Source organism: Rutidosis leptorrhynchoides, chromosome 1, assembly GCF_046630445.1.
Source record: "Rutidosis leptorrhynchoides isolate AG116_Rl617_1_P2 chromosome 1, CSIRO_AGI_Rlap_v1, whole genome shotgun sequence".
NCBI lineage: Eukaryota > Viridiplantae > Streptophyta > Magnoliopsida > Asterales > Asteraceae > Rutidosis > Rutidosis leptorrhynchoides.
Window position 1 is genome coordinate 150,461,645 of NC_092333.1, and position 15,604 is coordinate 150,477,248.

The 15,604-nt window shown below is 37.1% G+C and overlaps 2 protein-coding genes across 2 annotated transcripts; both read left to right on the plus strand.

Annotated features, from left to right (window-relative positions):
* Positions 1-1,683: 1,683 nt before the first annotated feature.
* Positions 1,684-4,595, plus strand: LOC139890217 (uncharacterized). Its single transcript, XM_071873114.1, has 3 exons — positions 1,684-3,292; positions 3,380-3,561; positions 3,732-4,595. Exons 1-3 carry the CDS (start codon positions 1,684-1,686, stop codon positions 4,593-4,595), a joined length of 2,655 nt encoding a protein of 884 aa, XP_071729215.1.
* A 627-nt stretch (positions 4,596-5,222) lies between these two features.
* LOC139890224 (uncharacterized) lies at positions 5,223-6,756 on the plus strand. The gene is made up of 3 exons (XM_071873121.1): positions 5,223-5,712; positions 5,956-6,168; positions 6,272-6,756. Exons 1-3 carry the CDS (start codon positions 5,223-5,225, stop codon positions 6,754-6,756), a joined length of 1,188 nt encoding a protein of 395 aa, XP_071729222.1.
* The last annotated feature ends 8,848 nt before the right edge of the window (positions 6,757-15,604 follow it).

Sequence of the window (15,604 nt, forward strand, 5' to 3'; positions counted from 1 at the left end):
CGCCGCACCAGATGAAGTATAGAGCGCCGCACCTACGTCAACAGCGTCGCACCAATTAAAGGCAAGAGCGGCGCTCTTGACGCTGATTCAGCCCACTTTCCTCACCACTATAAATAGAATAAGATAGGTCATTTGGCAAGAGAGCTGCAGTTTTTTTCTCCGAATTACACACACAAAACCCTAATTTCATCATCCATTATAGTTCTAAGGTGATTTGGAGGAAGCAAGCTCAAGTTTCATCTTCATTAGTGCTAGATCTTTCTTTTGTTATCAAATTGGGTTGTAATCTTAACTTTACTCTTTCTTATTTTGAATCAATTAGTTGTAATCTTTACTTAATCTTCATCTAAGTTTAATCTTTACTTGTAATCTTTGTTTATCATCATTTATCTTTGAATCTTAGCTTGTAATCACTTAAGATGATGTTTATTGATGCTTTCATGATTATTGCTAGTGTAATCTTTGCTATGAGTAGCTAAATCTCTTGTGTTTGCTTATCTATGAATCTTTAATGCATGATGTGCCCTTAATCTATTGAATGAAAGTTATTTTGAATGAAAATACATGAGCTAGTGTTATTGAGTTAGCCATGAGGTCCATTGCTATGTTTGATATTGGTTTTACTTTGATTACATGAATTGAGTAGCTCTTTAAGTGATTTTAGTAGTGAATCAATTTGTGCTTCAACACCTTTGGTGAACTAGACAACTAGAATAGGAATTTCAAGTGATTGTGTTTCTAGGCTAGGTTGGTTTTCAATTTACCTTTGTTCATCATAGTGGTGTTTGACTATCTTAGGTGACTTTGATGGTTAAAGGGTTTTAAGTGATTTTAACCCGGGCATAATCTCAATAATCAACTCATACATTACTTGATCTAGTGTTGCTAAGCTTATGTGAATTTGCAAGGTAAAATTGGATTAAGAATATTTACTAGTTCAAACAACTTAAGTGATAACAATTTGGGGAAAAACAAGGGCCATTTAAGCATAAAGAGGATTAGATAAGTGAACACTCTTCATCATATTGATTACTTCTCATTTCTTGATTACTTGTTACTTGTTACTTGTTACTTGTTAAGTTTTAGTTTGTTTATTGCAAATTTAGTTGATTAGTCAAAATCTCTCGCAAACACCCCCCCCCCCCCCAAATCAAACAAAACCCCTAGGATAACTATTAGTTTCAAATACATAATCTACACCGCTCTCACGGGACGAACTTGATAAGAATTCTTGCATTAAGTACTATAGCAACCGGATTTTAAGTGCTCGATAGATTGTGCGTACTTTTTGTGATATTTGAATCTTGTATAAATTTAGGGAGTTATGTATGGTATATCCACGCAACGTCACACTTTCTTGGCGCCGCTGTCGGGGAACGGTTAGCTAAGTTAGGTTGTGTATTTGGTACAAGCTTTTAGTTATTCGATCCTTTTGTAAGGATTCGTCCTTACAAAAGTTACTTTTATTGTCTTTTATTTATTATTTTGTATTGGATAATCACTTGTGTTTTTGTTGTCTTTGAAGGTTAGGTCTATTGGTGTATGATAAGAAGATCCCACAAGGATCAAGATTTCACACAACCATTTTCCGACCCGGAGAAACATATACACGGGGTTTATAAGCGTAGAGAAGAACGAAAATTAAGGAAGAATTTTGAGGTTTTGCCATTTTGTTTGATAGAAATGGATGGAGAAAAAGAGGGTAATCCTCCACCGGTTGTTAATGAAGTAGTTGAAAATGATCTAAATGACACTCCGATGTGGAATGTTAGAATGGTGGCACAAACGGTTGTGCCTCCGGCTATCACAAAACCACCAATCGAAGCGGAAAATTGGAAGATCGAGGGTAACTTTTTCACAATGTTCAAGGATAGACTTTTTTGCGGGCTTATAGATGAAAACCCTTTTGATCACACTCAATATTTTAACGATATTTGTGATATCTACAAGAACAAAGATGTCACCGAAGATGCTTTTAAGCTAAGGGCATTCCCATTCACGCTTGATGGAGAAGCTAAGGCTTGGTTAAGGAACTTGCCATCAGATTCGATTAGGTCTTTTCAAGATTTGAATGAAGCATTTATCAATCACTTTTTCCCACCTTCAAAGGTGGAGCGTTTAAGAATGGAAATTAATGGGTTCACGCAAAGAGGAGATGAGTCTTTGTATGATGCGTGGGTGCATTTCAAGAAGCTATTAAGAGCTTGCCCACCGCATGGTCTAACCAAGAAGGAGTACATCAATACGTTCTACCGGGGTACCAATTTTCAAACTAAGCAATATCTTGATTCATCTTCGGGTGGAGTGTTTATGTACAACTCACCCAATGCGGCCAAAAAGTTACTAGAGGACATCGCGGTTAATACATACGAATGGGCACCTTCACCAAGAGATTCGACGAGAAAGAATGTAGCTCAAGTGGAGAGTGAAGATGGGCAAGTTACCTTGGCAAGCTTGAATAACCAATTTCAATTATATGGGAAAGAATTGAAAAGGATACAACAAACGCTAGTGGCTATGCAAGTCGGTTGTCAAAGGTGTGAAGGACCACACCTCACCAAAAATTGTCCCATAGTTAATCAATGTACTCACATTGACTTGGATGACATTCCTATGAATTTGGAAGCTCATGTGAACTTTGTGAGCAACCCAAACTTTCAAAAAGGAGGAACTTCTAACCAAGGCAACAATTCTTTCCAATCGAACAATAGCTACTACAACCCTAACCAAAAGCAAGTGTCATTTAACACTCAATCCAACACATCTCCCGGATTCTCCAACCAAAACCGAAACCAAGGCTACAATTCTAACTATAACCAAAACCGCCAAAATAACTTCCAATCCCACAACCAACAAAATTATAACAACCAATCTTACAACCACCAATCCAACCCAAATTACCAAGGAAACCAAAGTTATCAAAACCAAGTTAATAGTCAAACCCAAAACAACCAAGGTTACAATCAACAACCGCAACAAACTCAACCAAATAACCAACCTTCCCAATCTTCTAAAGGACTAGAAGAGCTTATGCAAACCTATATCAAAAAGGTAGAATCAACCGAAGCATTTTTGTTAAAGGAGAACGAGTTCTTGAAGCAACAACTTAAGCAACAACAAACCTCATTCCAAACCTTAGAGAGCACCGTTGGGAGACTTTCAAGTTATGTTTCCGAAAGACCTCAAGGAACTTTACCACACAACATTCAAGTTAACCCAAACACCTACAACAATAACCATCAACAACACCAAAACCAAAATAATAACACTACAAGGGTTATTCCTATTGAAGGCAACAACAACAACCAAAACCCTCGCTACCCAAACTGAAATGAAAACGTCAATGCCATAACCACTCGTAGCGGTCTCACCACTCAAGGAGTTGAAGAACCACAACCACAAACCTTTATCACCCAAGAACCACTACCAAGCTTCATTGAGGAAGAAATCGGGGTTAGTAATGAGAAGGGTAAAGAAAAGGGTGATGCAACCGGGGTCAATGGTAATGATGCAAAGGGTGACAATGAAAAGGGTAAGGATAAGGGTAAAGAGTCTTCGAAGGTCACAAGGCCGGTTCCATATCAAAAGCTTTAAGGAAGGACAAGTTGGCAGCTCAGTATAAAAAGTTCCAAGACATGATGAAGAATGTGTCAGTCAACTTGCCTATTACCGATGTGCTCAAAGGAATGCCCAACTATGGACGCATCATCAAAGAGTTAATCTCTTAAAAGGGTAAATATCATGAGAAAACGTTCTTCTTTATCGAAGAGGAGTGCAACAAGATACTTGCATCAAGGCCAAGGATCCCTAAAAATTTAGGTGATCCGGGAAAATTTGTTTTCCCATGCAAGTTTGGTGAATCGGAAGTGTTCAATGCACTAGCCGGCTTGGGAGCAAGCATTAACTTAAAGCCCCACTCACTTTATGAAAGACTTGGCCTTGGACCTCTCAAACCAACCAAAATTCGTATAAGATTGGCCAACCATTCGTTTGACACTGCAATTGGAATTGCCGAGGACATCTTGGTTAGCATTGACTCCTTGGTGTTCCCGGTTGATTTTGTTATTATGGAGATGAAGGAGGACCTTCAAGTCCCCCTCATCTTAGGTAGACCATTTCTTGCCACCTCTGACACCATTATCTTAGTACAACGCAACCAACTCAACATTGAAGTTGGCGATGAGTGTGTGACCATAAACATTCGGGAAGCTATGAAGCAACCAAGCAACACCGATGATGATGAGTGCTATGCCCTAGACCATATAGACCTTTATGTGAATGAAGAGCTTGAAAAGCTCTTGGGGGTTGATACTTGGGGATTTGACCAAGTTTTTGAAAGTGATATTGTGGACTTAGAAGCCGATTTTAATGAATTGATGAATGTTAGTGTCGACGATAATGAGCTTGAAGGTGAAACAATTCGGGAAGAGTCATTTGAGGCTATTCCTAATGAGGATAGAATTCGAATCAAATCCTCATGGGAAGAACCTCCCACTCTCGAGCTTAAAGAGCTCCCCGAGCATCTTGAGTATGCTTTTCTAAAAGAGTCGGGTCAACTACCGGTGATCATCTCTAAGAGACTCACCGTTGACTAAAAGTCAAAGCTTGTTTCACTTCTCAAGTCTCACCATAAAGCAATTGCATGGAAAACCACGGATATCCCGGGGATAAATCCATCATATTGCACTCACAAAATCCTTATGGAAGAGAACTACAAATCGGTTGTCCAACGACAATGAAGGCTAAACCCTAATATGAAGGATGTTATGAAAAAGGAGGTTATTAAGTTATTAGACGCGGGCCTAATTTACCCCATCTCGGACTCACCATGGGTGAGTCCCGTGCAAGTGGTTCCCAAAAAGGGTGGGACCACGGTGATCGTTAACGACCAAAATGAACTTGTCCTAACCCGAACCATCACGGGATGACGTGTGTGTATTGACTATAGGCGTTAAAACGACGCCACAAGGAAGGATCATTTCCCCCTCCCGTACATCGATCAAATGATAGAGCGTTTAAGCGGGAAGGAATTCTATTGTTTTCTCGATGGATTTTCGGGGTACTTCCAAATCCCCATTGACCCCATGGACCAAGAAAAAACGACCTTTACATGCCCATATGGTACTTTTGCATATCGTCGAATGCCCTTCGGGTTATGTAACGCCCCAGGGACATTCCAAAGGTGTATGCTAGCGATTTTCTTGGATATTATTGAGGACTCCATGGAGGTTTTCATGGATGACTTCTCGGTTTTTGGAGACTCTTTCGACCATTGCCTCCACAACCTTGATAAAATGTTGACACGATGTGAGAAGGCTAATTTAGTGCTTACTTGGGAAAAATGCCATTTCATGGTAAATGAAGGGGTGGTTTTGGGACATAAAATTTCTAAAGCGGGAATCGAGGTCGATAAAGCCAAGGTTACCGCCATAAAAGACTTACCCATACCCTCGGATGTCAAAGCAATCCGAAGTTTTCTTGGACACTCGGGATTTTACCGCCGATTTATAAAGGATTTTTCTAAAATCGCTCGACCCATGACCAAATTGCTAGAAAAGGACCAACCTTTCTTGTTTGATGATGCTTGTATTGAGGCTTTTAACTTGCTTAAGGGGAAGCTCATTAACCCTCCAATTCTAATCTCTCCCGATTGGGATAAAGATTTTGAATTAATGTGTGACGTGAGCGATTATGCGCTCCGGGCGGTCCTTGGTTAAAGAGTTGACCAACATTTTTGACCGATTTATTATGCTAGTAATACATTGACCGGGGCACAATTAAACTACACTACTACCGAGAAAGAACTTCTCGCGGTAGTGTTTGCTTTTGACAAATTTCGTTCTTACCTTGTGCTTTCAAAAACGGTCGTATACACGGACCATTCCGTGTTGCGATACCTCTTTCAAAAACAAGATTCAAAACATAGGTTGATTAGGTGGGTTCTTCTCTTGCAAGAGTTTGACATAGAAATCAAAGATAGGAATGGGGCCGAGAATGTGGCGGCTGATCATTTGTCTAGGTTAGACAATCCCAGGTCGCAACTCTTAGATGAGTCCAAAATTCGGGATACTTTCCCGGATGAACACTTGATGAGAATTGAGTTAGTAGATGAGATCCCATGGTTTGCCGATTTTGCAAACTACTTAGCTTCAAATGTTTTGAGAAAAGGTCTTTCATATAAACAAAAGAAGAAATTTTTCACTGACCTTAGGTATTATTTTTGGGATGACCCGGATTTATTTCACATTGGGGCGGATCAAGTAATCTGAAGGTGTGTATGGGCAAGAAGCCCGGGATATTTTGAAAAGTTGTCATAGTGGGCCCACGGGTGGCCATTTTGGACCGAATCACACCGCGAAAAAGGTGTTCGACTCGGGTTTCTATTGGCCCACTATATTTAAAGATGCCCACGATTTAGTAAAACGTTGTGATTCATTTCAAAAGTCCGGTTCCATTTCAAAGAGGGATGAAATGCCTCAAACCGGGATTCAAATATGCGAGGTATTCGACGTGTGGGGCCTAGATTTCATGGGGCCATTTCCAAACTCGAATAAGTGCCTTTACATTTTGGTAGCAGTTGATTATGTTTCAAAATGGGCCGAGGCTAAAGCCTTGCCAACGAATGATGCAAGAGTTGTAGTGAAATTCTTAAAAAGCTTGTTTGCTAGGTTTGGTGTTCCAAAATCATTGATCTCGGATCGAGGAACTCATTTCGCGAATCGTCTCATGGTAAAAGTCATGGAAAAAATGGTGTAGTGCGTAGGTTCTCGACTCCTTACCATCCCCAAACTAGTGGTAAAGTAGAAAATACTAACCGAGCTTTGAAAAGGATTCTAGAAAAGACGGTTCAAAACAACCCAAAGATTTGGTCCACCAAGTTAGAAGATGCATTATGGGCATTTAGAACCGCCTTTAAGACACCCATAGGAACGACACCGTTTAGACTAGTGTATGGTAAAGCTTGTCACCTCTCAGTTGAGGTGGAACATAGGGATTTTTGGGAAATAAAAGAGGTTAACCGAGATTTGGCCAAGTCAAAAGAGAAACGGTCATGCAACTTCATGAATTAGAGGAACTAAGGTTAGATGCATACGAGAACTCGTTGTCATATAAGGAGAAAACAAAGAAGTGGCATGATGCCCGATTGAAAGGTTCTAAGGAATTTAACCCAAACGACAAAGTGCTTATTTTTAACTCAAGGTTCAAATTCTCGCCGGGAAAACTTAAATCTAGGTGGTCGGGTCCTTATGTGGTAAAGAGAGCGTATCCCATGGGCTATGTAGAATTGTATGGGAATGGAAACACCTTCAAGGTAAACAGTCATAGGCTAAAGATTTACAATGATGAAGTCAATGCTTTCGAGCTTGATGACATCAAGCTTTACCCCAAGTAACATCTTTGTGGTAAAACGGGTCTAGTGATGGACTCGTGATAAAAAACTATCACATTTGTTTATATGTTCATTTTTAGCTTGCATTTCATTTAGGATTGTATGATATTCTTGTTTTGATAGTTGCATTTGCATTTAGCTGCATTTCATGCATTTTGGAAAAATGCAAAATGTTAAAAATGGCTTGTGAATGAGTTGAATTGTTTGGAAAAAATGCTCCAGGTAGAGGAGCAACGCTCTTGGTGCAAATGCGACGCTTTTGGCAGCTCAGGAGCGGCGCACCTTCTACAGGTGCCGCGCTTTTGGTGGTAACTTTTGAACAAATTTTATCAGTAGCCAGAAGCGACGCTCCAATTCATTGAAAGCAGCGCTCTTTGTGCCCAGGTGCGGCGCACCTATACTAAGTGCAGCGCTCCTGTGCCTGGCACATTAAAGGTCGTGTAAACTCAGCAAAATTCAAATTTTTCTTTCACCCATTTCATTTTTCTCTCTCTAAAATGGCTAAGCTCCATTAATTCGAACTTTTGCTCTAATCTAACATCTTTTGTGAAGATTTCTTGCACTTTTATCAACATTTAACATGAGTCAAGTAAGATCTATGCTTCATTAACACTATTCTTTAGATTATTGCATGATTCTTGATATGTTCTTATTTTTACTTGTTGCTAGATCTCTGAACATTTGATGATATCTATCATAAATTGGTGATAGATTCTAGTTATTCTTGTGATTCCTAACATGATTTATGTGTTTGACTTCACAAATTGGGATCTTGAATTTCTAGGGTTCATCCCAATTTGGGGGTTTTTGAAATTGATGATTAATTGAGAGTTTAATGATGCAATTGGTTGCATTGCGCTTCTATAACATGCTTAAATTGAAAAGAATCAAACTTTTATGCTTGTATGCTCCACAATTCGCATTAGGGTTCTTAATTTTTGCATGTTGACTTTGTTTGACCAAATTGGGTGACTTTATGACTTAAGCTTCTTATAATGTTGATGATTGATGTATTATGGCTGATTGCTTTGTGACTTGTCATGCTACTAGTCTTAATCTTAATTTGACTTTTGAATTTTGACTAAAAGTTGACTTTTGCATGTGAGCAATTTTGACCAGAATTGTTCTCTATGAAGCTTTTTGTCTCAAACTAAATGTAGGGGGAGCATTACCCCATTGATTTTGAAGAGACACAACCACCTCACGCTAACGCCATAAGGTTGTTTGTGTATTCATTGTTTGATTGAGTGTGTTTCAGAGAAGTTCTTCAAATGGAGAAGGGTGTGAAAAGACCACCGACGCCCATGAATGGTTGCAAATGCTTTTGTCGGATGAAACAATTCAATTCAAGACGGTTAATAGGATTCACATGGCGGTAATCCCGGCCAAGTTCATCAATTGGACCGACTTTGATTTAGCGGGTTTAGGTCATCAAATAAGGGAAACGTTCACGGTTGAAGATGACAATAAGGTTACGCATCCATGGGAGATGCTACTTTACATGAAAGAAAGCATTTACCCGTTGTTAACTTGTGAGTTCCTAGCAACTCTTAGGGTTGATTTCAAGGTCATCTCCCCATGGATTCGCAACTACCTTCGGTTTAGACTAGGCAGAATGGAGTGTCAAATGAGCATGGCTCAATTCATAGAATGCTTAGGGCTCTACATCGACTCGGATCCCGCCTATACCTTTGAATACTTGGCAAAGTGTGAAACCTACAACCCAAATGAGTTCGATCCAAAGCAAGCATGGAGCGAAATTAGTTATGAAAAATTAACCCCTACAAATCAAGTTCCAGAAGCACTCAAAGGCCCCATCCTTCATTGCATCCAAAGGTTCATTGCCAAATTGGTTTTCCACCGAACAGAGGGTGTCGATAAGATAACAATGTTTGATATTTGGTTGGTTCATGGTATCTACAAGAGAAAGCACCTTCACATTCCAAACCTCAACGCAAGTTATCTCTTTGACCCAAGTGGCGAGAAGTCAGAGCTTCCAAGTGTTGGTGGTCACTATGTGACTCGAATCGCTAAGTTTTTTAAAGTCAATTTTAATGAGCCGGATGAGTTGCCAATGGAGCAATTAGGTTATCAAGAATGCATGAGTAAGCATCCCGTGGTGGCGCACAAACAATATGTGGAACTTCGGTAATCAATCTTCATCATGGTTTGTGAAACACTTTAATTAACGCACTAGCATGTAACTTTACTTTATTTAGCATTGTGTGTGTGGAACATGGAATTATTGATTCGTTGTGAGGTAGTAGGCTCATATTGCTACTCTCACACATGATCATTTCAAACTTTGTAATAATCAACAATGCGCGTGCGTGGATAATCTTGTAGTTGTTTGTATGCTCTTGCTTGTTATGGTTCTTAGTGGCAGGATTCACATTATTGATGATTGATCCAAGCCTGGCATTAAGTTCAGGTGTCAAGCTCATCGACTTGCAATAATTTGGTGACTAAGTTTCTCGAATGGTGACAACAAAGATCAATTGGTCTACTCCGATTTTTATTTTCTCTTCTCTTCTCTATTCTAATTCAAAATGCCCCTCAATTTTCAAAATATTCTTTCGTTTAATACAATGAGGGCATTGCATCAAACTAAATGTAGGGGGAGAGTAAATCTCGGGTCATTTTGAACCTTTTCGGGTTAAACTTATCACATACGCTCTATAAAGGCTAAAACTTGCATTGTTGATCAATTTTTGGAACAAGTTTTGAACCATTACATTAACTAACATCATAAACATCTAAAATGGTTAAAACTTTTGAAAATTTTCAAACTTTTTGGAAAAAGTAAAGTCTTTTTCCATTGTGTTTCAAATTTTTGGGGAAGTAAAGTCTTCCCTTATGTTGGCAATTGTAATACCAAGTGAAAGTAAAGTCTTTCACTTTTTATGTGAGTTTGTGCTCCAAATGTTAAATATCAATAGAAAAATCAAACTTTCGGATGACTCAAGTTCATCCATTTTGGTAGGGAGTAAAGTCTCCCGAATTTCGTACTACTTGGTGTGGGACACTTCCTAATCCACACCATTTCATATTGACATTGGTTGTCTCATCATTTCAAGATGGTTCAATCGATGTATCACACCAAGGGAAGAGGAGCCACCGAGCTTCAACGTATGCTATCTTCTTGATGAAGAGCAATGGCCTCGTACTAGTGTTGCTAGACAACACAACCCATAGCCAAACGCTATGGCACCTTGTTGAGATTTCAACTAACGGAAAGGTAGTAACTACTTCCTACCTTTTCTTAAAATAAGCATAAAAGCTTGTTATGTGGGAAGTAGAAAAATCAAACACTTGGAAGTAAAGTCTTCCAAGTAGTCTCGGGTACCAAACTTGAAAGTAAAGTCTTTCAAGTCAATTTTTGTTCCAAGCTTGGGAGTTAAAGTCTCCCAAGTTAAGTTTGTCTCACCCGCTCGGCAAGGAATTCAAATTCCGCCCAAAAATTTGGAATTGATGGATCTTTTATTTTGGCCACGTGGGGCCCTAATTCCACGAACCTCCGTCAATGCTTTCGCCCTACTATGAGAGAAACCATAGAGTTGTGATAGAAATCTTGATGAGTGCCGGTCATCCTATGCCCGGATTGACCATAAAAAATAGGGGTAACCAGTCCCCTACGCTTTGGCGCACCCACCTTAACCCTAAACTTGGAATTGACGATATCATATTTTGGAATTGACGAAAAATTAGGTGTTTTGGGGGCATGGAGGTGGAAGAGGGATAGCCATCGCGGGGTTGACTAAAGGATCATAGTTTTCGGTGCATGTGCTTTTTACATGATGGAATTCTTGGTGAACGGTAATTTTGATGATTTTTCATGACCCATTCTCAATTTGGATACATTTTGTGAGCTTTATAGTGATTTGTGCTTGTTGCCTATATTTTATGTCACCTTGTTTGTATAGTGGTGAATTTGCTCATTTTATGAATAGCGTTGATTTTTGGCTTGATTGATGGCTATCCCGTGAATCCTACATAATTGGTCAAGGTCAAGGAGGTTAAAGTGTTGATTGTGATGAACCTTAAGCTTGATGATTTGGTGTTTGATGGCCTCTTAGGTGATGTAGTTGTTCTTGACCAGGAAATGATTGTTTCGGGTAGACCTAGGTTTGGATTGTTGTTGATTTGGTGGTGATTGAAGATTATGGAAGCGTTGATTTATGCTCATGCCACTAGTGGAAGAAGGAGAGTAGGAGAATGCTTGGTCCTCGGCAATTTTAAAAGGTTTTGGAGTTCATGTTAGCCAACAAAGTGCTCATTCTAAAAAGGTATCACTTGTTTCCTACATTGCACTTTGGCTCTAATTATTAAATGTTTATTTTCTCCAAGCCTTGTTCTATTGATTTGCTTGCTTGAGGACAAGCAAGGTTCAAATGTAGGGGGTTTGATATTGCTCCATTTATGAAATGTCCCGTTCATATTGATTATAAACATTCCATATTAATTGATTTCGTTGCGAGGTTTTGACCTCTATATGAGACGTTTTTCAAAGACTGCATTCATTTTTAAAACAACCATAACCTTTATTTTATCAATAAAGGTTTTAAAAGCATTACGTAGATTATCAAATAATGATAATCTAAAATATACTGTTTACACATGACCATTACATAATGGTTTACAATAGAAATATATTACATCGACATATGTTTCTTGAATGCAGTTTTTACACAATATCATACAAACATGGACTCCAAATCTTGTCCTTATTTTAGTATGCAACAGCGGAAGCTCTTAGTATTCACCTGAGAATAAACATGCTTTAAACGTCAACAAAAATGTTGGTGAGTTATAGGTTTAACCTATATATATCAAATCGTAACAATAGACCACAAGATTTCATATTTCAATACACATCCCATACATAGATATAGAAATCATTCATATGGTGAACACCTGGTAACCGACATTAACAAGATGCATATATAAGAATATCCCCATCATTCCGGGACACCCTTCGGATATGATATAAATTTTAAAGTACTAAAGCATCTGGTACTTTGGATGGGGTTTGTTAGGCCCAATAGATCTATCTTTAGGATTCGCGTCAATTAGGGTGTCTGTTCCCTAATTCTTAGATTACCAGACTTAATAAAAAGGGGCATATTCGATTTTGATAATTCAACCATAGAATGTAATTTCACGTACTTGTGTCTATTTTGTAAATCATTTATAAAACCTGCATGTATTCTCATCCCAAAAATATTAGATTTTAAAAGTGGGACTATAACTCACTTTCACAGATATTTCCTTCCTCGGAAATAAGACTTGGCCACGGATCGATTCACGAACCTATACAAATATGTACATATATATCAAAGTATGATCAAAATATAATTACAACCATTTTTATTATGTTTTAAAGATTTGAGTGTATTAAGTCAGCTGTGCTCGTTAATAACCTACAACTAGTTGTCCACAGTTAGATGTACAGAAATAAATCGATATATATTATCTTGAATCAATCCATGACCCAGTGTATACACATCTCAGGCTAGATCACAACTCAAAGTATATATATTTTTGGAATCAACCTCAACCCTGTATAGCTAACTCCAACATTACTGCATATAGAGTGTCTATGGTTGTTCCAAATAATATATATACATGGGTTGATATGATATGTCAAAACATTTGCATACGTGTCTATGGTATACCAAGATTACATAATATATTAGAATACATGTATAATACAATATAAGTTAGCTAGAATATGATTTGTATAGATTTGTTAAACATTTCCCGTAGCCAAAAAGATCAAAAATACCCAATCTTGTTTTACCCATAACTTCTTCATTTTAAATCCGTTTTGAGTGAATCAAATTGCTATGGTTTCATATTGAACTCTAATTTAAGAATCCAAACAGAAAAATTATAGGTTTATAGTCAAAAATTTAAGTTACATGTCAATTACTAAAGAGGTAGTCATTTCCGTTGAAAGAATGACATCTTGATGACCATTTTGAAAAACATACTTTCACTTTGAGTTTAACCAATATTTTTGGATATAGTTTCATGTTCATATGAAAAATCATTTTCCCAGAAGAACAACTTTTAAATCAAAGTTTATCATAGTTTTTAATTATCCAAACCAAAACAGTCCCCGGTTTCACTACGACGGCATATATCCGATTTTATGGTGTTCATCGTGTTTCCAGGTTTTAAATCATTAAGTTAGCATATCATATAGATATAGAACATGTGTTTAGTTGATTTTAAAAGTCAAGTTATAAGGATTAACTTTTGTTTGCGAACAAGTTTAGAATTAACTAAACTATGTTCTAGTGATTACAAGTTTAAACCTTCGAATAAGATAGCTTTATATGTATGAATCGAATGATGTTATGAACATCATTACTACCTCAAGTTTTCTGGATAAAACTACTGGAAATGAGAAAAATGGATCTAGCTTCAAAGGATCCTTGGATGGCTTGAAATTTCTTGAAGCAGAATCATGACACGAAAACAGTTCAAGTAAGATTTTCACTCGAAATAAGATTGTTATAGTTGTAGAAATTGAATCAAAGTTTGAATATGAATAGTAATTTGAATTAGAAAGATAACCTACTGTAAATAACAAAGGTTCCTTGATCTTAGATGATTACTTGGAATGGATTAGAAAGCTTGGAAGTAGACTTGCAAACTTGGAAGTATTCTTGATTTTTATGAAACTATACTTATGGAATTTATGAAGAACACTTAGAACTTGAAGATGGAACTTAAGAGAGATCAATTAGATGAAGAAAATTGAAGAATGAAAGTGTTTGTAGGTGTTTTTGGTCGTTGGTATATGGATTAGATATAAAGGATATGTAATTTTGTTTTCATGTAAATAAGTCATGAATGATTACTAATATTTTTATAATTTTATGAGATATTTCATGCTAGTTTCCAAATTATCATTCTCACATGTGTTAGGTGACTCACATGGGCTGCTAAGAGCTGATCATTGGAGTGTATATACCAATAGTACATACATCTAAAAGCTGTGTATTGTACGAGTACGAATACGGGTGCATACGAGTAGAATTGTTGATGAAACTGAATGAGGATGTAATTGTAAGAATTTTTGTTAAGTAGAAGTACTTTGATATGTGTCTTGAAGTCTTTCAAAAGTGTAAGAATACATATCAAAACACAACATGTATATTCATTCTAATGGAGTCATTAAGTCTTCGTTAGTCGTTACATGTAAGTGTTGTTTTGAAACCTTTAAGTTAACGATCTCAATTAATGTTGTTAACCCAATGTTTATTATATCAAATGAGATGTTAAATTATTATGTTATAATGATATTATGATGTATGAATATCTCTTAATATGATATATACATTAAAATATCGTTAGAACGATAATCGTTACATATAAGTCTCGTTTCGTAATTCTTGAGTTAGTAGTCTTGTTTTTACATATGTAGTTCATTGTTAACACACTTAATGATATATTTAAATATCATTTTATCATGTTAAATATAGTGTATCAATATCTTAATATGATACATATGTATTTAGTAGACGTTATCATAACGATAATCGTTATATATATCATTTCGAGTTTCTTAACTTAGTAATCTCATTTCTTATGTATATCACACATTGTTAATATACTTAGTGAGATACTTACTCATTATAATCTCATGTCAACCATATATATATATGTCTATATATACCACAACATGTATTTTTTACAAATTTGTAACGTTCGTGAATCGTCGGTCAACTTGGGTGATCAATTGTCTATATGAAACTTATTTCATTTAATCAAGTCTTAACAAGTTTGATTGCTTAATATGTTGGAAACATTTAGTCATGTAAATATCAATCTCAATTAATAAATATAAACATGGAAAAGTTCGGGTCACTACAGTACCTACCCGTTAAATAAATTTCGTCCCGAAATTTTAAGCTGTTGAAGGTGTTGACGAATCTTCTGGAAATAGATGCGGGTATTAATTCTTCATCTGATCTTCACGCTCCTAGGTGAACTCGGGTCCTCTACGAGCATTCCATTGAACCTTAACAATCGGTGTCTTGTTTTGCTTAAGTCTCTTAACCTCACGATCCATTATTTCGATGGGTTCTTCAATGAATTGAAGTTTTTCATTGATTTGGATTTCGTCCAACGGAATAGTGAGATCTTCTTTAGCAAAACATTTCTTCAAATTTGAGACGTGGAAAGTGTTATGTACAGCCGCGA

Bases quoted from the DNA above. Each gene is read 5' to 3' on its own strand.
- LOC139890224 (XM_071873121.1), top strand. From the start codon at position 5,223: ATGGAGGTTTTCATGGATGACTTCTCGGTTTTTGGAGACTCTTTCGAC. The intron at 5,713-5,955 runs GTTAAAGAGTTG...TTCTCTTGCAAG, and splicing joins TGCGCTCCGGGCGGTCCTTG to AGTTTGACATAGAAATCAAA. The intron at 6,169-6,271 runs GTCTTTCATATA...AGTAATCTGAAG, and splicing joins TTCAAATGTTTTGAGAAAAG to GTGTGTATGGGCAAGAAGCC.
- LOC139890217 (XM_071873114.1), top strand. From the start codon at position 1,684: ATGGATGGAGAAAAAGAGGGTAATCCTCCACCGGTTGTTAATGAAGTA. The intron at 3,293-3,379 runs GCAACAACAACA...TCACCACTCAAG, and splicing joins AAGGGTTATTCCTATTGAAG to GAGTTGAAGAACCACAACCA. The intron at 3,562-3,731 runs GTCACAAGGCCG...ATCTCTTAAAAG, and splicing joins AGGGTAAAGAGTCTTCGAAG to GGTAAATATCATGAGAAAAC.